General features: G+C 38.2%; 1 protein-coding gene across 1 annotated transcript in view; it reads right to left on the bottom strand.

Annotated features, from left to right (window-relative positions):
* Window positions 1-9,482: 9,482 nt before the first annotated feature.
* The window catches only part of CPA6 (carboxypeptidase A6), a 255,340-nt gene continuing 244,092 nt past the window's right edge, over window positions 9,483-20,730 (bottom strand). Inside the window, exons 9-11 of the mRNA XM_024127074.1 lie at window positions 16,540-16,742; window positions 12,854-12,938; window positions 9,483-9,670 (exon numbers count right to left, since the gene is read on the bottom strand). Coding sequence (XP_023982842.1) covers window positions 9,483-9,670; window positions 12,854-12,938; window positions 16,540-16,742 — 476 coding nt within the window. The remainder of the gene's footprint in view (window positions 9,671-12,853; window positions 12,939-16,539; window positions 16,743-20,730) is intronic.

The following is a 20,730-nucleotide window of genomic DNA, read 5'->3' as shown; positions in this document are numbered from 1 at the left end:
ACAGGCTCCGGACGCGCAGGCTCAGCGGCCATGGCTCACGGGCCCAGCCGCTCCGCGGCATGTGGGATCCTCCCAGACCGGGGCGCGAACCCAGTTCCCCTGCATCGGCAGGCGGACGCGCAACCGCTGCGCCACTAGGGAAGCCCTCTCTGCAAGCTTTGATTAGATAAATATCCACCACCCCTCCCCTCTCCTTCGCCCCTTGGCCTAGTAAAATTTGCCTGCATCTCCTACCTTATATTCTTACATATTTGTAAAATTTAGAGAATGTTGCTTGGTATGAATGATGTGGGGCTCAGGTCCTTCACAATATACCTGTAATACTGGTATTGTTATCCCTATCGTACAGATAAAAATTAAAGGAGGACTCCTCTGGAGTATGACTTAGAGACCCTGGACTGCTAATCAGAATCTTTACTCTTTTCTAAATATAAAGCCAAACGTCTTGTCTCATTGGGCCCTCTCTTTACGAGAGCCATTACATTTGGAATTTTGAACACAACTTATTCCATGGTTTACTCATGGCATTTTCATTAATATTTTGGAAACACAATTTGAACTAAAAGCCACTGATCAAAATCTACAAGTAACATTATGTGGCAGATAATACCTGGGCTAAATATAAAAGCAGAGTAACTTCGGAAAACTGAGCCATTCTTCTCATAGGTAACCCCAAAAGAGTTTTCATAAAACGTTTTGTGTGGCACCAGAAACTGGTGCTGGCTGATTAAACAGGAAAGGAGTTTATTATGTAAATATTTATGGGAGAACCAGCTCAAAGCTAAGAGGCTGGGGATGACGTCCAACTACAGGCTGCAGAACAGGCCTGCAGAGCTTAACCACAGCCTTCACTGCTGTTACCCCTGCCCCCCACTGCTGTTTCTGCAGCATGAGTTTGACTCCTATTTTTTTTAATTTTTTATTATTTTTTTCTAATGTTTTATTTTATTGAAGTATAATTGACTTACAATGTGTTAATTTCTGCTGTACAGCAAAGTGATTAGTTATATATACATGTTCTTTTTTTAAATTTTAATTTAATAATCCCACATATTTTCCACCTAAACGTTTTAAAAATAAGTTTATTTATTTTGGCGGTGTTGGGTCTTCGTGGCTGTGCGTGTGCCTTCTCTAGTTGCGGTGAGCAGGGGCTACTCTACGTTGCAGTGGCTTCTCTTTGTTGCGGAGCACGGGCTCTAGGCGAGCAGGCTTCAGTAGTTGTGGCTCGTGGGCTCTGGAGAGCAGGCTCAGTAGTTGTGGCGCATGGGCTTAGTGGCTCTGCGGCATGTGGGATCTTCCCAGACCGGGGCTCAAACTTGTGTCCCCTGCATTGGCAGGCGGATTCTTAACCACTGTGCCACCAGTGAAGTCCATATATATATATATTATATATATATATATAATATATATACTCCTTTTCATATTCTTTTCCTTTATGGTTTATTACAGGTTATTGAATATAGTTCCCTGGGCTGCAAGTAGGACCTTGTTGTTTATCCATTGTATACATAATAGTTTGCACCTGCTAAGCCCAAACTCCCAATCCATCCCTCCCCCACCCTCCCTCTCCCATGGCAACCACAAGTCTGTTTTCTATGTCTGTGAGTCTGTTTCTGATTCATAGATAAGTTCACTTGTGTCATATTTTAGATTCCACATATAAGTGATATCATATGGTATTTGTCTTTCTCTGACTTACTTCACTTAGTATGACAATCTCTAGGTCCATCCATGTTGCTGCAAATGGCATTATCTCATTCTTTTTTTATAGCTGAGTAATATTCTATTGCATATATATGTACCACATCTTCTTTATCCATTCCTCTGTCGATGGACACTTAGGTTGTTTCCATGTCTTGGCTATTGTGAATAGTGCTGCTATGAACATAGGGGTGTGTGTATCTTAGTTTTGTCTGGTTGGCTGCTATTTTTGCCACCATAAGGATTCTGTGAGGTGCCTCTTTCCTCAAGTTGCTCACTTCTTCTTTTTATTAAAAAAAATTTTCCTATATGGATTAAAAAAAATTGTTATGAACATATGAGATCTACCCTGAACACATTTTTAAGTGTATAATCCAGTATTGTTAACTGTAGGCATGATGTGGTAAACAGATCTCGAGAGCTTATCTTATGTAACTGAATTATTATTAGGGCAGCCTAAGTCACATGCTTGTATTCTGTAAATGATATCGGGCTTATTTCTGGGTTCCATCTTGGGAAGACAGGATTCTTAAGACTTCATATTCCCTGGACATGGCAAGGGCACTCTAAGGTGCTAGCCACACAAAAATTATAATAGGAAAAAAAAAAAAAAAAAAAAAAAAAAAAAAAAAAAAAAAAAAGAAAAAATATTATAATAAACAGCCGGTACGGTTTAATGTTTATAAAGCTAGGATCCAAATGGTTCATTCTCAAATAATGTATATTCATATATTCAAATGAATATGGCCCAGTAATTTCAAAGTCTTTTTGAATACCCCAAAAGCCATATATAATCTTCAGCAATTATTTTTTTTTTTTTTTTTTTTTTTTTTTTTTGCGGTACGCGGGCCTCTCACTGTTGTGGCCTCTTCCGTTGCAGAGCGCAGGCTCAGTGGCCATGGCTCATGGGCCCAGCCGCTCTCCGGCACGTGGGATCTTCCCGGACCGGGGCACGAACCCGTGTCCCCTGCCTCGGCAGGTGGACTCTCAACCACTGTGCCACCAGGGAAGCCCTCAGCAATGATTCTTAAAATTTCTTCTTTACTCTTCTATCCATCATCCTACAAAGTGCAGCTGCCCTGTACCTCCTGCCTTCAAAGTCCCTGGGAAAGTCCCCATTTGTGTAAGGAGGCTTCTGCTTTCCTCTCCTTTCTTCCCAATTCCCCATCGCAAAAGCTTAAGAACAAAAGAACGGGTCTACCAAGGAAGAACTCACCTTGGAGGGAGGCAGAGAAATGAGATGAAGACAGGCGAATCTAGAATTCTCTTTTGCCCTTAAAAGAAGGGGAATGGATCCAGGCATAAGAGAAACACTTTTAGTAGTGATACTTAAAAAATACTTGGAATACTTCATTGGTTAACAAAATATGCAGATTGCTGTACGGTCCGTGGTTGAAATGTTGACTGTGACTCAAAGTCGTCTATATAAAAGCAGCTTTTAGCTAAAGATGATAAAAGGAACAGACTCCCAAGTATTTTAAGGAAAACTAAAGGCTAGTGTTCATGAGTCTAAAAAAAATTTAATTTGATTTCAAGTTCCCAGTACAGAATTATTTCTTTAATTAACAGTAATTCAGAGTTACTGTTATTGTCACAAAAAATTGATTGATTCTGGGACATTCCTGGTTAGCTCTCTGCTACCTCTTCGGGATCCTCATGTATCTCCCATGATAGTTGGTGCCAGGTGCAGTGACACTTACTTCAAATATTCATTCTTTTATGAAATTCTGTTGACCCTGGCACAAAGCCATTAAAGTGTCTATTCATGTCTGCTGCTCTACCAAATGAAAACCTTACACAAGATTTCAGACCAATATTGCTTTAGATAGACAGTTGGATCTGAATACAGCCAGCAACACAATTTCTGCTGAGCAGATATCAGATCGCCTCCCTTACAATATTGAATACATCTTTAAATTACTGAAGAATTCTACCTAGGATAGCAGGGATCTGTACTTCTGCCAGAAGTATAGCTGTAATAGAAATTCAGTAACTGAACCGAACACCAGTCATTTGGTTGTTTCAAATTATTTCCTCCACAGCATGTACACAGAATTGCTGGCTCATTTTCATGGAGGGGCTGGGTGTTCCCGTTACCTTTTAATTCTTGCCAACTGGAGAAGCATTTACTCTTGGGTCAGTTTAAAACTTAGAACAGTGTTTTGTGGGAAGCTATCCTCTTAGTTGAACTCATAAATTATAAGGTGAATAGTACTCCAGAGTTTATACGCTATAACATCTTGAGTTATTTGCTATGCTTCTCTCCCCAAGCCTGGGCTGTTAGAACAAGCATGGATGCCCAGAGCAGAAACTCCCATAGGGCATCCACTGGGGAAAGAGGAGGTAGTCCTAAAAGTCATAACTGCAAAAACATGGTGGGGGGATTGGTGGCACATTGGAAATGAAGAACTAAGAGTCTGCTTTAGAAGAACTTCAAGTTGCCTTTATTTTCATGTGCATTGTTCAAATGTCTTAGCAGTTCTCATTGCAATTTGTTTTGTGAAATATATTAGGTATTCAGTGTAGCTGTTTTCAGGTTTATTATGCAGGATTCTGATTCATAAAAATATTCCATTAAATGCAATCGCTCAGGTAATTACTTTGCTTAATCTACAGCATACTTTAACGTTGCACAGAATTCTGATTTAATCAATTAGATTTGATCTAGTATAACTTAGTTGTAAATACATTTTATGATGCAGCAGCCCTAAATCATTACCGGGAACTAAGGTAATATACAACCCTACCTAAAATGAACAAATTTCCCGTGTTAAGAAAAGTAATTCATCATTTGAATTATAATTTTAGTATTTAAAAAAGTAAACTCTAAATAGTGGATCATTCTATTTCCATTAATAGTCTATTAAAAACAGTCTCATTGGGAGCATTAGAACTTAAAAAATATGTTTTATTTGCATCTATTCCCTGACAGCCTTGAGAACAAAAGATTAAACTCAAGCAAGATTCACCACTTTTTTTAAAATTTTTTTGGCTGCATCACCCAGTTCCCTGACCAGGGGTTGAACCTGGGCCACAGCAGTGGCCAGAAAGCCCAGAATCCTACCACTAGGCCACCAGGGAACTCCCAAGATTCACCACTTTTTGGCTCTGTAAACAGACTCATTAACATCAGTATCTCAGGATATTTATTCACTGTTCTGGGGTGAGTTTTGCTTCCCCCCCAAAAAGATATGTTGAAGTTCTAACTCCCCCAGTACTTTGGAATGCAACCTTATTAATGGAAATGGGGTCACTGCAGATGGAACCAGTTGAGGTCATACTGAAGTAGGGTGGGTCCCCAATCCAATATGGCTGGTGGCCTTATAAGAAGACCACCATGTGACGACACAGACACATACAGGGAGAAGGCCATGTGAGAGGAAGGCCAAGTTTGAAGTTAAGTAGCTGTAAGCCAAGGAACACTGATGATTTCTGGCAACCAACCAGAAACTAAGAAGAGGCAAGGAAGGATTCTCCTTCAGGTTTAAGAGGGAGCACGGCCCTGCTGACACCTTGATTTTGGACTGCTATCCTCTTAGAACTGTGAGACAACAGATTTCTGTCATTTTAAGCCACCCAATTTGTGATGCTTTGTTTTGGCAGAACTTGGAAATGAAAACACTCACTAAAGCCAAGCTGAGAGCTACAACTCAGCATAACCAGAATTTACAAAATTACTATTAATAAAAGTGAGGGATGAGGGATGTATCTTGCCAAACTATTTTTAAAAATGCAGGTGCCGTTTTTATTTTGAAGTTAACTTTTACATTCCTAAGCAAGTATAGACATAAATCTAACACATTTTGTCTCCAGCACCTCCTCATACACAGCACCTAGCAGAGTGCCTTGAACATAAATCACCCAACAGTATGTTTTGTAGCTTAGTTTAAAGAGATTAAAAATGAAAATAGCCTATAAATATTAAAATGCCCACTTATAGAACTTGAGCTGTAAAATATAGTGTTACTGAAATGTGAGAATAAGCACTGAAAAGAGTTTACATGAGGTTCATCAAGGCCAAATTTCATCTTGAATCTATTTGTGGATAATAAAATATATACCCAGCTAGTTTGTGGATCATTCAGATTCTATATTTTCTGTTGCCCTTGTTTTCACTTTGAAAAAATTACTTTTAGCACCTACACTATGTGAAGGGCAGGGATAAATAATAAAATTTAAGTTCTTGATATTAACTTGCTAACAGATCTTATTGCAGAGGGTATAGAATAGGTAGAAATTTAAAATACAATGAAAAATGAATTTCGGGGATTATCTGTAAATTCTTTTCTTCTCCCTGAATATTCAAGAGTTGACTCCTGTTTGGTTGTTACAGGAGTGATAATGTTTGGAAAGGCATCAATAGACAGGAGCAAAGGATCTGGACACAGCTAACAGAGCAGGGGCCACACAGCACACTCCCAGTCAAGGGAAAAGTTTCCTCAGGGGTCCGTGAAGGCCGCCAGATGACTACAGTTGACTGTGTGCATCTTTGCCAGGTCCTTTGAGAAGCAGCTGCTTCCCATTCTTGGGCGTCTTCATAAGCCTCTGGCCCTCCTGGTCGTTTCTGGACACCTTGGCCTTCGCCTGTTCTGTGGGTAGAAATAAGTAGTATAAAACAACCCCCAAACCCAGATCATTTCTGAGCATTTACTGCCAGATGGGATGAATTGAAGTTTACATTCCCAGGTGGTGTATCCCTTAGCAGGACTAAGCCTCAAACCTCCCTGAGATCCATTCCTGCAAGTATATAACTGGGACTACAAGATGAATTAGATTTGTAAAACATAGACAAAACTAGTATTTCCTGGTTGTCTACTATAGTTTAGGTTCTATGCTATGCATTCCACAGATAATCTTATTTAATCTTTTAAATTCAATTTTGATTTTTTAATTGAAACAATGTACATTTTATAAACATCAAAAAGATTGGGTGGTGAGAGGTTGGGAGTTTTTTAAAAGGAATATACTCCATGATATTTTTCATAATTAAAAAACAGTCAAATAACATGACTAGGCTTATATTAAAAGCATCAGTCCCCTGCTCCATCCTTCCTTACTCCCAGGTCCCTCTCATTAGCCAGTAATTCTTAATCATTGAAATTAGGTCTTCTAGTACTTACTTTCTTATTTTGAAATAAACAGATACTGCTTTTTTTTTTTTTTTTGGTTTTAGATGTTGTTTATTGACTTATTATGGCAGATGAGGATGTAACTCTACACCCCCCTCCTCTCACATACATTTACTTCTTTCTATCCTTCTCATATTTACGTCACAGTTTTTGGTTAAATCAGTATTTAGGGCTGACATTTTAACTATATAAATATATTATTTATAGGTAAGTCACATAGTAGGCTATATTTCTTCTCTTGTGTAACTCATTGTTTTCACCAGACTTAACAATTGCCTTTTAAAATTTTTATTCTTTTTGGTTTGTTTGGTTTCTGTGCTTTTATTACTAACTCATCCTTAAATTTTTGATATAAGTAAATTGCCTTGAATGTGTTTAAGTGTTCTGTTTCATATTTATTTTGGAGAACTTCATCTAAAGTCTTTAGTTTTCTTCCTCCTATTCCAAGTTAGTTGTCCTCTAAACCTGGCATATGCTGTTAGTGGGAATTTTCCTTCATCATTATCTTGAGTTTTTTTTAATGGAGAGGTAAATTATAATTTTATTTATTTTTAAACTGAGGTATAGTTAATTTAGTGTTGTGTTTCAAGTGTACAGCAAAGTGATTTAGTTATATATCTATTCTTTTTTCAGATTCTTTATCTTGAGATTTTTTTTCATTCCTTTCTCCTATGTTGAATTTCCTGTTTCCTGGGGTTCTACAGCTTTCTCTTACTTTACAACCTCATTTTGGTAGAGCATATCCTTCAGGAGTTTCCAGAGAAAGGTAAATATCTAGGACCTCAGTTTTATGAAAATGTCTATATTCTATCCTAACATTTCATTGATTGTTTTGCTGGGCATTGATTTTTAGAACAGAAGTTTTCCTCAAACCTCTAAAGGCATTTCTCCATCATCATCAAGCTTCAGTGGTGCTGTTGAGAAGTTTCATGCTACTCTGGTCCTCATTTCCTTGTGATCATTTCTTTTTCTTTCTGGAACTTTTTAGGCTCATCTCTTTATCCTGGTGTTCATGAAGTGTTTTGGTCAGATAAATCCTCTGAGAGGATTTGCTTCTACCAAATACTTAGAGGGTATAACCAATCTGGGATTAATCAGAATTAAATTCTTGGCTAGAGGTTTATCAGACCATCTAGGTAATCTGAATTTGTGCCACAAACCTGGGTGAGGGCTGACTTGTGGTTCCACATTCTCAGTGGCAATTTCTTCCCTCTCTACTCTTGCCAAAATCTGAAATGGTCAGTTTTCCTTGTGGTCCATTGGAGGTAGTATGGGGGTTTATTTGCACTTTGCCCTTACACTGAAGGATTAGCACTTTGAAATCCCAGAATTCTGGTAGGAGGAGAATCTGCTGTTAGACTTCCCACCTTGGACTAGTTAGTGTTGGGCTTTGTTCTCATTGCCCATTCTCCAAAATGCTGTGAAAATCAGTCTGCACTTAGATGATTTGACAAATGCTCTTGGGATAACAGAGTATCTCTTACCTTTCTAGGACCCTGCCTTCACTCAGTGCCTGGCCTGGGATTTCCTTACTTCTTTGTCCGATGTTTTAAAGATGATTTTAAAAAGTTATGTTTTGTCCAGAAATTTTAGTTATTTCCAGCAGTCCAGATACTCATCCTGTCATATTCCTGGAAATGGGAGTCTATATCACCTTTTTAAACCTCAATTTCTTCATCTGAAAAACGGGGATGATAATAGTATCCACCTCATAGTATTTCAGGAATTGGTGAGATTGTTAATAAGTGTAAAGCTCTTAACACTGTGTGGCTCTTCCTCTTTTTTTTTTTTTTTAAGTGGCATTCTCAAAGTATAAATAGAAGTGCTATTCCATGCTACATTTTTATAGGTGTTTGGTGCACTAATGCCAGGGGATGATGTGAATAATCTGAGGTCTTATTAAGTTGTATATTTATTATATTAAGAAATCTTTCCATTCCAAAAATCTTCATTTTACATGAAAACCAAGCGAGTAAACACCATTAGTAGCTTAGATCTTTTTTAAAAATTAAAAAAAAAAGTTTTAAATTTTATTTATTTTTGGCTGCGTTGGGTCTTTGTTGCTGCACGCGGGCTTTGTTGCTGCTAGGTGCGGCGAGCGGGGGCTACTCTTTGTTGCAGTGCGCGGGCTTCTCATTGCGGTGGCTTTGCAGGCTCTAGAGCGCAGGCTCAGTAGTTGTGACGCACGGGCTTAGTTGCTCCGCTGCATGCGGGATCTTCCTGGACCAGGGCTCGAACCCGTGTCCCCTGAATTGGCAGGCGGATTCTTAACCACTGCACCACCAAGGAAGCCCCAGTGGCCTAGATCTTAATTGAGAACATGAGATTTATTGAAGTGGAATCCTCAATTTGTACTTTTCTTGAGACCAAAGAAATAGAAAATCTCCCCTCCCCGCTTAATCAAATAAGACTCTAAAGGGGCAGAAAATGGATGCCTTCTCTTACAACAAACTAGGTTATACTCTAATTTTTTTTTCCACCATTTTTTATTGCCACAGAGAGTTGAATTGCATGAGAAGGTCCTTTTAAAGTCCCCAGATAAGTTCCCTCTCAGTAATCGCCCTTCTCTTTAAAAACAATTTGCACCCACTGCCAAGCAGCTCTTGTGCAGAGCCAGCTCTCTCTGGAGGTTGACTTGCCCCTTGGGGCATCTCAGGGACACTTCTTTAGTAGGTGCATTGTGATATTCTTCACAGCCAGCATGGTTTCTGTACAGGTGGGTTTGATGAGCATCTCTGGGAGTAGAAAGCCAAAATGCCCAGTGTCACGTAGTTCAAAAGCAAATGTGTAGGGTATTCCATTTTTGTAGGCCCAATCCATTGAGCTACCAGAGCTCACATCTAAAAGTTAAAAAAAAAAAAATAGTCAGCTTCACTAAAGAGTCTGCATAATTTTCAAAATGTATATATAGTATTTGCTTACTAAGCTGTACTAAATCTTTCCAATTAAATACCCTTTCAACAAGAGCAGTTTAAGCTGAGTTCCTTAGCATCAGGCTCATGGAACTTATAAATCATACCTGCTATCATCATAAATCATTCCAGCCGCCTTCAATCTGGTTCTTGCCTCTGCCAATTATGGAAACTTGGTTCTTTGAGGAGCTAGTCTAAGTAGGAATGCTTTTCTAGTATGATGACCTCAATTTCTTAGCTGCAACTCCAATATCATTTCTCTCCACCTTCACTTTATTCACCAATAAACATAATCACAGTGTGGACTTTTTTTCTTCTCACTCAGTTCTTCTCCTTTTCTCAGGTCTAGAATATTGAAATTCTGATCCCAGAAAACCTCTTTTCTTCTTCTCGCCCTATTTTTTCACTCCTGATGAACTTGTTCTTTGCCTTTACTTATTACAGTTTCCAGACTTCCCCCGGGCTTCTTATAATTTCATTGAACCTCTCTAGCTGGGCATGGTTTTAATTACTCCACTGAATTTCTCACCAGACCCTTTTTCTAGTCCTTTTCAGCTTTTGTGTTGCTAATTCTCAATCCCTAGTCCAGTTTCTCTGTTTTCTCCCTCACAAGGTAGGTGGAGAAAGTGTTTGTTGGAAATTCATGCTAATCTCTGTGGTGCTTCTCCGTTATCAGTGGTGCTCTGGGCTCCTTTTTCTAGACCTTCACTTACGGAACCTTTCTCATTCTCTTCTGGTCCTGCCCCTCACTTTACCACTGTCTCCACACTCCTCATGGGTAGTTAGCCCATCACCTCCTCTGCTTACATCGCAATCCTGACTTTTCTCCTAGCTCAGGAAGAAATGCTGCTCGTCTTTTACACTTGGTGTGGTTTGATCCTATTTGTGTTGTCTTCTCTAGGACCCTGTTTCCTTAGTAAACCTCCCCCCAACCCCACCTTGCATCTTGCATTTTGGACACCAAAATGTCCAAGCGCTGCTTTCCTGTAGCACTTCCTTCTCATGATCCTATTATATACCGTCTTCTTTTTCTTCTTCCTTTTGGTTTAGAACTCAAAAGAGAATCTATGTATGTTGCTTCTGTATCCTCAACCACTTTCAGTCTGGTTCTTGCCTCTACCAGGCTGTGAAACCTTTGTTCTTGAAGGTCACCAATGACATCAGGCCTAATCTCCGTTTTTGTTTTTCTTTCCCCTCACATCTCATGTTCAGCCTCTCAGCAGCATTTAACCTAGCTGACAGTCCATTCTGGTAACTCTCGCCTTCTGGCTCCTGTGACCTTACATGCTCCAGCTTTTCAGCACAGAGTTGAAAGTGCAGGTTCTTTCGGGCTTGGGCTCTATCTGATCCCAGGCACTCTCTGTGCCTGTCTCCCCTTTGAAAGACGGATCATAATACTTACTGCATAGGGTTGTTGCAAAAATTGAATAATGTGCTCAGGATATATTAGATGTTACTGTTGTGCATCTTTACACCCCAGAGTGCCTAGTATGCAGTTTTCAGCCTAACATGCTTTTAATAATTAATTAATAAATGAATGAATTTTCATAGAAGACTCTTTCTATACTTTTCTCCCTGAAATTTATATGATCCAGCCTGACATAACACCATTTTATTATTTAAAAAATTTCCCACTCAAACGATACCACTTTTTAATGCTATTTTTGCCAGTTAGAATTATGTGACGATGACAATTAAATGACTCTGCTGTTTCCCAGGCCCCCCTTGCTTCAGTTGGAGACAGAAGGTAGGCCGTGGCTTCATTCACTGGAACTGCAAATAGTAGTCATAGTAGCCAAAGTCAAGGACAATATTTGCCAACACTTACATCATAGTGATACGACAGCCTCATTTCTATGGTAACAGGTTGTTCTTGGTAAATATAATTCTATGACTGTGCCTTGATACCAAGCTGAAAAGGTGAACTGAGAGTAAGATTTTAAAAAATTAATGTTTTTACGTTTTAAATATATATTCTGTTGGCATTAACTGGTAATGTGATTTTTTAAAATACTACATTTCCCCTTTCAAGGTGGCTCTATTAAAAAACAGTTGTAGAAAGGTCAGCATTAGACCAATGATCATGAACTTAAGAAAAAACCTCTGATACTTAAGACATTACCATTACTAGGATAAACTTGTATGATAAACAGTGTTAATTAACAAACCAAGCATTTCTGCTGAAGGCTGAAGAAAGTGAGTGGTTAGGAATATAATGATGGGTAAATTAAAGAAATCAAGGAGAAATCTGCTACCTCACTAAAAAGTATAATCAGATATCACTGTATTCATATATATGTAATGTGTGTATATACCTTCACATGCAAGCGTAGACATTCACAGAGTACTAACCACCATAGAATCACGGCAAGCTCCTGGAACGCCACTAGACATTCAGAAATATATGATTTCTCACTAGATTTTTCAAGTCATATAGTCAATGAATTTTAGAGTTTGAAAGGCCATGAGAAATGATCTAGTCCAATTCCTCATTTAACAGTTATGGAAACTGAAGCCCAGGACTAATATCTTTGTCAGGATTACATCTAACTAGTGGCAGAATTAAGACTAGAATCCATTTCTCCTTGTTCTTTGTCCAAGTTCTTTCCATATACCTGGTTGCTCTTTATTTCATATGAAATAAATATTTTAATTACCTTTCAAGGGGAAATTCAGTTGAAGGTGTTATGTAAGAAACAGAATTTCATAACAAGAACAGTAGAGGGAAGGGATAAAAGGGAAGCTCCTTCAAGGGCTCAAACATTACATCATTATCTTCTCAAGGCCCATTTCTACCTTTGCAGTAGTTAAAACTGCTTAAGGAGCCCATTTTGGTACTTTGTACTGTCATAAGATCTCAATTCAACCTTGTAGTCTTTACTACATGCTTAGACTATTCTCTGCTTAGGATTTTTTCAATTGGTACAGTGATTTCTGTCAAGCAGGGTAAAACTAATCAGCCATAAACTCCCTCCATCTTCCTTGGCTAATTTGGTAGTCAAAATTTTCACTTTAGGGGGGAACACATTTTCTGGTTTTTTTTGAGGGAGGTCATTACACAGGATATTAGTTCAAGAGATGATTCCAACACAGCATCCATAGGAAACTTACACAATGTGCTGGAAGCAGGCCCGTATCGATACTGTACGCCGTATACCGACTGAAGTGCATTCACAGCTTTATAAGCTGCAGATTCCTGTGAGGTTAAATGGAGAAATTTTATCACTTATATCATTGCATTGAAACCTTTAGAAACACTGACATGTTGTCTGAACATTATCAGTCGTCAGTTTGGAGAACACTAGGCACACTGGTGAATAGCTATATTTAATAATAATATTGCTACTCTTTGTCACATGCTGCATTTTGCAATATGTTTTAGAACACATTATTTCTCTTGATTAATTCTCACAATGAGCCAGTGATCAGTAATATTTCCATATACAGACAAGAAAACGAAGGCCCAACGAGGTTCAGTGGTCAGGCTGGGGTTATACAGCAAGGAGTGGCTATGTTGGGATAAATACATCTTCTGAGGCTGATTTAGTGTTCTGTTCTCTTTACTTTAGTTCAGAGACACCCATTTCTATAAATTACAAAATGCTTGACAGGGCAGGGCCCAAGTCAGTCTTGCTCATAGCTACAAATATAGTATTTAGCGATATGCCTGTATATAACAGACACTTAATCACTATTTCCTGCATGAATGTTGAATAAGCATAGATCTGCAACAGTATCGAGTTAATCTTATTGATCTTTAAGTACATACATCTTTAAGTGGCTAGGTTCAAGGTATTTAAAACCCATTTGGATCAATTCAGAAATGCTTTAATTCAGTAAGAATGACTCCTCTTGCTCTGTGTGTTTATCCCTTGTGGGAATGGAAACACTTTCAGAATGCTTTGTGACTTCTAAGGTTACACAGCCTTCTGGCAGAGCTCAGCCAGGTGCGGCTAAGATGTAGAAATTCTGAGGTGGAACTTCCTACCAATGCTAAAAAGCAGGAAAAATAAACACCTTCAAAATACTAAAAGGTGAATATTCTAAGATGAACGAGAATGATACGGACTACCCTTGAAAACATTTTCAAATGGTATAAAAGCACTAGTTATATCAAGGAGTTAAAGAAGTATTGTATGACCAGTGAGAGGAAAAGAAGTGTGTTGAAACCAGTATACAACTCTCCCATTTCCAGTTGCCTGTGAATAATTTAATCCATCAGTTGAAGCACTCCGGGCAACGTGGTGCTGTGTACTGACTGGACTTGGCTTCAGCCTGCTGTCCTCACTCACCTCAGGGATGCAGAAAGCCGCATTTGCAGCAAATGCCACACTGGGTGGCTATTCAGGAACCAGGCTCCAGAACCTGGCAGACATTTATTAATTGATCTCACTGATGACAACATTCTCCTTGCAGGAGGCGACAAAAAATAAATGTAAACACCATAATGAGGTATCTTAATGGAGAATGTGCTAAGATTTTTAACATCTTCTCCAATGGCCTCAGCAATATTCCATGGCAAGGGCAGAAATTTCTACATTTAGAAGATTACTGCATTCTGCTGGTGAGGAGACCTTTGTTCCTCATTATTTCAGATGACTAAACCCAAGCAAAATAATCTACTGAGGAAAAAGAAAGATAACCACTCTGCCTACTTTCGCAAAATGTATGCATAGTTTTAGCCTTTTGGGCTCACTGGACTTCTGCCACTGAGGTGCAGGTGCATGTTGATAAGAGGTTTAGACATGATCCTTCCTCAAAGAGTAGAAGCTTCATAAAATTTTCTAAGAATATTTTCCAGGATGGCACCTAGTTAAAAGAGTTTAAGTGATTCTTCCTTTTGTCCATTTGTCCAGAAGGACCCAGGTCTCCCTTATGGGACCTCAGCTAAGTAAGGAGTATATTTTTTATTTAAATATTTTCATATTTAAAGCAACTTAGTGACCGAAATATCTTAGCAGAAACACAGACTCCTACATATTGATGGAATGTTTTTGAACAAGTTGAACAGAACTTAATGGTTTCTGGTTAACATTCAGAGACATCTATTTTCTGAGAATTGTAATCTTGGTTTTAGCGATTTAGCTTATCTGCAACCCACTAACAGGATTTCTCAATGGGGTCACCACTGACAGTTTGGACTAAATCATTCTTTGCTGTGGAAGGCTGTCCTGTGCAATGTAGGATGTTTCACAGCATCCTTGGCCTCTACCCACTAGATGCCAGTAACATCCCCCACCCCTGTTGTGGCCATCAAAAAATGTCTCCAACATTGTCAGTGTCCCTTGGGAGGGAAATTCTTCATTGGTTGTGAACCACTGATTCACTCTCTATACCACATCCTCCAATCCAAGACACAAGGAAAATAACTCCTGATGGGAAGATAAATTCAAAATATGGAGAATATTCTCATGTGGTAGTTTTAATATATTACATATTCTATATAATCTGTTGTGAGAATACAGACAGATGCTGTGTCCAATTTAGAAAAGGCTGAACATTTGTGTATAGAAACATTTCGGTACAAGGTAGTTAGGTTGCCAGGTCAATAACATCAAGAATGAGAAGCCTATTTGACCCACCGAGGAGCTGAAGAATAGCATTATCAAATATCACTCCCACCTTTACAATATTGCTCAAGAGAGAGAATTTGCTCAGAATTCTTGCATGAAATGCTAAGCACAAAGTTCCTCTTTTGGACAGAATGCAAGCCTTCCCCCAGGCCACCTTCTGACCTCATGTTCCTTATTCTTCCCAGGTCCTGGCCATCTAGATCAGGAATTCCTGCAACCCCAAGCAACTGGTGCAGGATTTGGAGTCTGAGATATAGGGAGAGAGAGGATGCTTCTTTTTTTTATAAAAGCTTTTAAATTCAAGCATAAAATAAATACAGAAGAGTACACAGATTTTAAGTTTATAGTTCAATGAATGATCACAAGTTGTATGCAGTCCTGCAGAACCAGCATCCAGCCAAGGAATAGAAAATCAACAGTAACCCCAAAGCCCGCCTGTGCCCCTTCCCAATCACTCCTCCCTCCCTCTTCCTTGCTTCTAACACTGTGCATTAGTGTGGCCTGGTCCTGAACTTCATAGGCCTTCAGATGATATAGGCTCTGAAGCAGACTCACTTTACTGAGGAATTAGTCCCTATAGTGGATAGCTTGTTGGGTTTCTGAGATGAGGTGAGGAAGGAACTACGCTCTTTCACTTTCAGGTAATCTCATGCCTGAAAGGCTGTTCATTCTTAGCACTAATTTGTCAGATGCATGCCCAGAGACTTAGTAGCATTAAGCAAATAGCATTTATAAATTAAAACTTGCTTTTAATTAATGGGTCAGACCATAATTTACGAACAGTTATTTACTCAAAAAGTTAATTACAGCCCTGCATATGTGACCGAAGCTGTAATACTAATCAACTCCAGCCTGACATTTTCCAAATAACCTGTGGTAAGAATGTAAATATGTTTGAAATGATTGCATTTGAGAAGCAGCATGCACAGTGGTTAAAAGCAACAATGCTGGAGCTAGATTTGCAGTGAATCCTGGCTAGGACACTTAGTAGCTCTGTGTTCTTAGTATAACGACTTAACATCTTTAAGTCTCAGTTTCCTAGTCTGTAAAATGTGGATAATACATGTTACTACATAGGATTATGAAAAATAAATGAGATTATATGTATATGAAATGCTTATTAGAACAAACACAGCATGTTTGCTATTATCATTACTACATAGAACCATCTTAGCATTAGAAAAGGATGAAGCCTGACACACATATCCAGCTTCAAGTACTTACCACACAGCTAAAATTGGGGATTGTTGCATATTTGTAAGAATAGGGATACAGCAACATCTGAGCATAGGCATGAAAAGAGAGGTAAGCCCTTATGTGCTTCTTGTGTTTTCGGAGGAAGTTAGCTACAGCTTTCACTTCCGGCTCAGATTCTGGGAAAGGTCCACAGTACGTATCATCACAAGGGTGCATGGAAGCTCCTTCATCTGCAAATTAGAAAAGAAAATCGGGTGAAGGGGTGGGCAGCCAAGAAGCAAGAAACACAAATCGGCATTGTTAAACTGATTTTTCTTTTATTTCTGTAAACATACGGTATTATTAAGCAGTTCATCTAACTTCTCATTTAAAGAAATCAATACTGAAAAATCCAAGACAGTTCAGGCCTCCATGCATAATGGGAGGGCAGCCTGAATAGGAACTAGGTGCTGCTTGTTTAAGCCTGCATAAACCACTCTAAAGGGAGGGCTCTATCAGTTGGAGAGCTAATTCTACATGATCCCCCCAGAGTAGGAAAGGCCTCCTGTTTATACACTCCATGACGCTTGCACTTTCCCACCGTAACACTCAACACACTTGTAATTAGTGTCAAAATTTACTCATTTAACATGCAACCAATATTTACACTGATCTGGGTGCCTGGGATACACTGGAAGACAACATAGGAAGAAATCCTTGCTCTAACAGAGCCTACATTCAATCTGGATTCTTTGTTAGATTCTAATGCTCAGTGAAGTCAGGGACTGTGTCTTTCCTGCTGGGTACCTGACAACTAGAACAAGTATGGCAAGTGTTCAACAAATATTTGTTGAATAAATGAATGTCAGATCCAAAGAAAAGGCTAGACCTCTGTACAGGTGGCTGGTAAGATACAAATATTGATATATCAAGAACAGGGAGGCAAGACAGAAATAATTCCACCGAACATGCCATACCAATTTCTATTATATTTTTAGATCAGCTATATACAAACTGGCTTTGTGAAACCCGAGGCCTCTCCAGTTATCTTAGGGGTCAGTTCAGTTAAGAAGTCCTCAAAACTAAATTTTAATAATTTTCAAATTAAAAATGTATACAGGTCTATGAAGGGGAGGAAGGAAAATAAGATTCACTATAACAATCACACAGTATTAAGTTCCAAGAAATTTTGGAAATAATGACATTGTTCATGGTTACTTGCCATTCTGAGTCCTTACAATCTCTCCCATACCCCTGGAACACTGTAACTCTTTCCATAAACATATGGAAAATGTTTGGTGAGTCTGTGACACAGTCTAATACTTCTGAAAATGAAAAGACAACTAAGATTAGGCTAATTCTTGAAGATGTTAAATCTCATTTATGCCATAGGAGAGTCTAGATGGGGAACTTACAGCAATTGTGGTTTTCCTCCTTTGAGTCTAATTCTGGAGATGCCTCAAAAGCAAGTGGGATATGGATAGAACTCAGAACTTAATATAAAAACTGTAGCTGATACTCCTGAAGGAATAGGAGAAAGAAAGAGACATTTGAGGAACACTGATATAAAGCACTGGAAAGGAGAGATCACAAATAGAGCAACTAATTCCAGAGGGAGCAGAAGTAATGAGCCAGAGAAACAAGAACTCACAATAATCCTAATAAATATTCTCAAGGGCATATAGGAGGGCACTGGAAACATTAAACAGGGACAAGAAGTTATAAAAAAGAACCAATGAGATATAATGGAAATAAAAAACTTAATTCATGGGTTGAGTGAATACAGTTGATGAGTGAATTGATGAGATGGAGTGGATTTTGAAACGTTCCCAGAAGGCATTAAGAAGGGACAAAGAATTGGAAAAATGAGAAAAAAAATTAAAGGGTATGAAAAATAGAATAATTGTCAACATCTGATTAATAGGGATTCTAAAAGAGAAAAAAATTAAATATTTGAAGAACTGCTAACTGAAATTGTGCCACAATTAAAGAAAGATTGAATGGGTACCAACATGAGAGAGAAAAGGGAAAATAGCAACACTCTGACAGAGTAAAGTGAAATTTAGGAACAGGAACCAATTCCAGAGAGAAAGAAGCAGGCCATCTATAAAGGAATGAGAATTAGATTCACATCTGATGTTTTAAATAGCAACACTAGAGTAATATTTTCAAAGTACTTTTGAAAAAAGGAAATGAGTCTAGACTTTTATACCTAGCTGAACTCTTATTGAAATGTGAGAGTGAAATAAAGATGTCATAGTTATTGTGGCATATTTTCATCGGTTATTTTTTCATTTTCAATTTTCTTTTTCACTTAGAGGTTTTAAATTTCACATCATACAAAATTTAAAAGTTTTAAAAGGATTTTATTTTTAATTCTCATAAGTTTTGCCAAATTGTTTACTAAGTTTGTTACTGTTTACACTCCCCCAAGTAATGTAGAAGAGTACCATTTCTCATCAATACCTGCCAACAATACCCTGAAAGTGTATCACCTTTTGATTTTTGCCAGTTTGATGGCAAAATTTAATTTGCCTTCCTACTACAAGTATGTTTGAGCATTGATTCTTAGGTTAACTTTGGATTGGACTCCTCTCTGAATTGCTTAATCATGTCCTTAGCTCATGTTTTTCTCTCTTGGGCTGTTTATCTTTTTTCTTACCCATGTATAAAAGAGCTTTGTATAGATGTTTGTCATCTGCATTGCATTTTATCCTCATATTTATAATTTTTCTATTCAATTGTTTATTATAACTTTTATCATTTTAGACATTTTAAATTTTATATAATTACTATGTCTTTGTCAATGCCTTTGGGTTTCCTCTCTTGGTGAAGAAAGTTTTCCCTATTCTAAAGGATTATAGGTTATTTATAGGTTTTCTTCTAAGAATGTTATCATTTTATTTTATTTTTTTCCATCTAAGTCTTTAATCCTTCTAGATTTATTTTTGTACATATGTAACCTAGTTATACCTTCAGTTTTTCTATAGTGATAGCCAATTCTATCAGCATAATTTATTAAATATTCTATCATTTTCCCACTGAATTGAAACACCACCTGGTCATATATTAGAGTCAACTGCATTTGTAGATCTATTCCTGGATTCTCTGTTCTGCTGGTCTATTTGTCTATTTCCATACTGTCACCCTATCAATCTATAGCAGCATTAAGGTATGCTCGATATCAGACAAGTTCCCCTTACTAGTATTCTTTTGCCAGCTTTATTGGTTTTTAGGGTCTATTTACTTTTCCATATAAATTTTATGATCATTTTATCAATTCCCCAAAACAGAAAACAAATGAAAAATCTCAACAGATGTTGAGATTCTAATTGGAATTGCCTTAAACTTAATACTGATTTGGGGAGGATATTATTATACTGAGTCACCCAATCCAAGGACATGTTACACCATTCCATTTGCTCAGATGGCGTTTTATGCACTTCATTAATATTTTATCATTTTTCCTTTAGTATGCCTTCTTTATTGTTGTTGCTATTATTATTTTTTTAAACATCTTTGTTGGAGTATAATTGTTTTACAATGGTGTGTTAGTTTCTACTGTATAACAAAGTGAATCAGCTATACATATACATATATACCCATATCTCCTCCCTCTTGCATCTCCCTCACACCCTCCCTATCCCACCCCTCTAGGTGGTCACAAAGCACCGAGCTGATCTCCCTGTGCTACGTGGCTGCTTCCCACTAGCTAGCTATTTTACATTTCGTAGTGTATATATGTCCATGCCACTCTCACTTCATCCCAGCTTACCTTTCCCACTCCCCGTGTCCTCAAGTCCATTCTCTACATCTGCGTCTTTATTCCTGTCCTGCTCCTAGGTTCTTCAGAACCTTTTTTTTTTTTAGATTCCATATATGTGTGTTAGCAATGATTTTTCTCTGGGTATATGCCCAGTAGTGGGATTGCTGGGTCATATGGTAGTTCTATTTTTAGTTTTTTAAGGACCCTCCATACTGTTCTCCATAGTGGCTGTATCAATTTACATTCCCACAAACAGTGCAAGAGGGTTCCCTTTTCTCCACACCCTCTCCAGCATTTATTGTTTGTAGATTTTTTCATGATGGCCATTCTGAGTGGTGTGAGGTGATGCCTCATTGTAGTTTTGATTGGCATTTATCTAATGATTACTGATGTTGAGCATCCTTTCATGTGTTTGTTTGCAATCTGTATATCTTCTTTGGAGAAATGTCCATTTAGGTCTTCTGCCCATTTTT

This window comes from Physeter macrocephalus, chromosome 15 (assembly GCF_002837175.3).
Source record: "Physeter macrocephalus isolate SW-GA chromosome 15, ASM283717v5, whole genome shotgun sequence".
Taxonomy (NCBI): domain Eukaryota; kingdom Metazoa; phylum Chordata; class Mammalia; order Artiodactyla; family Physeteridae; genus Physeter; species Physeter macrocephalus.
This window is presented reverse-complemented; position numbering and strand designations above follow the sequence as displayed.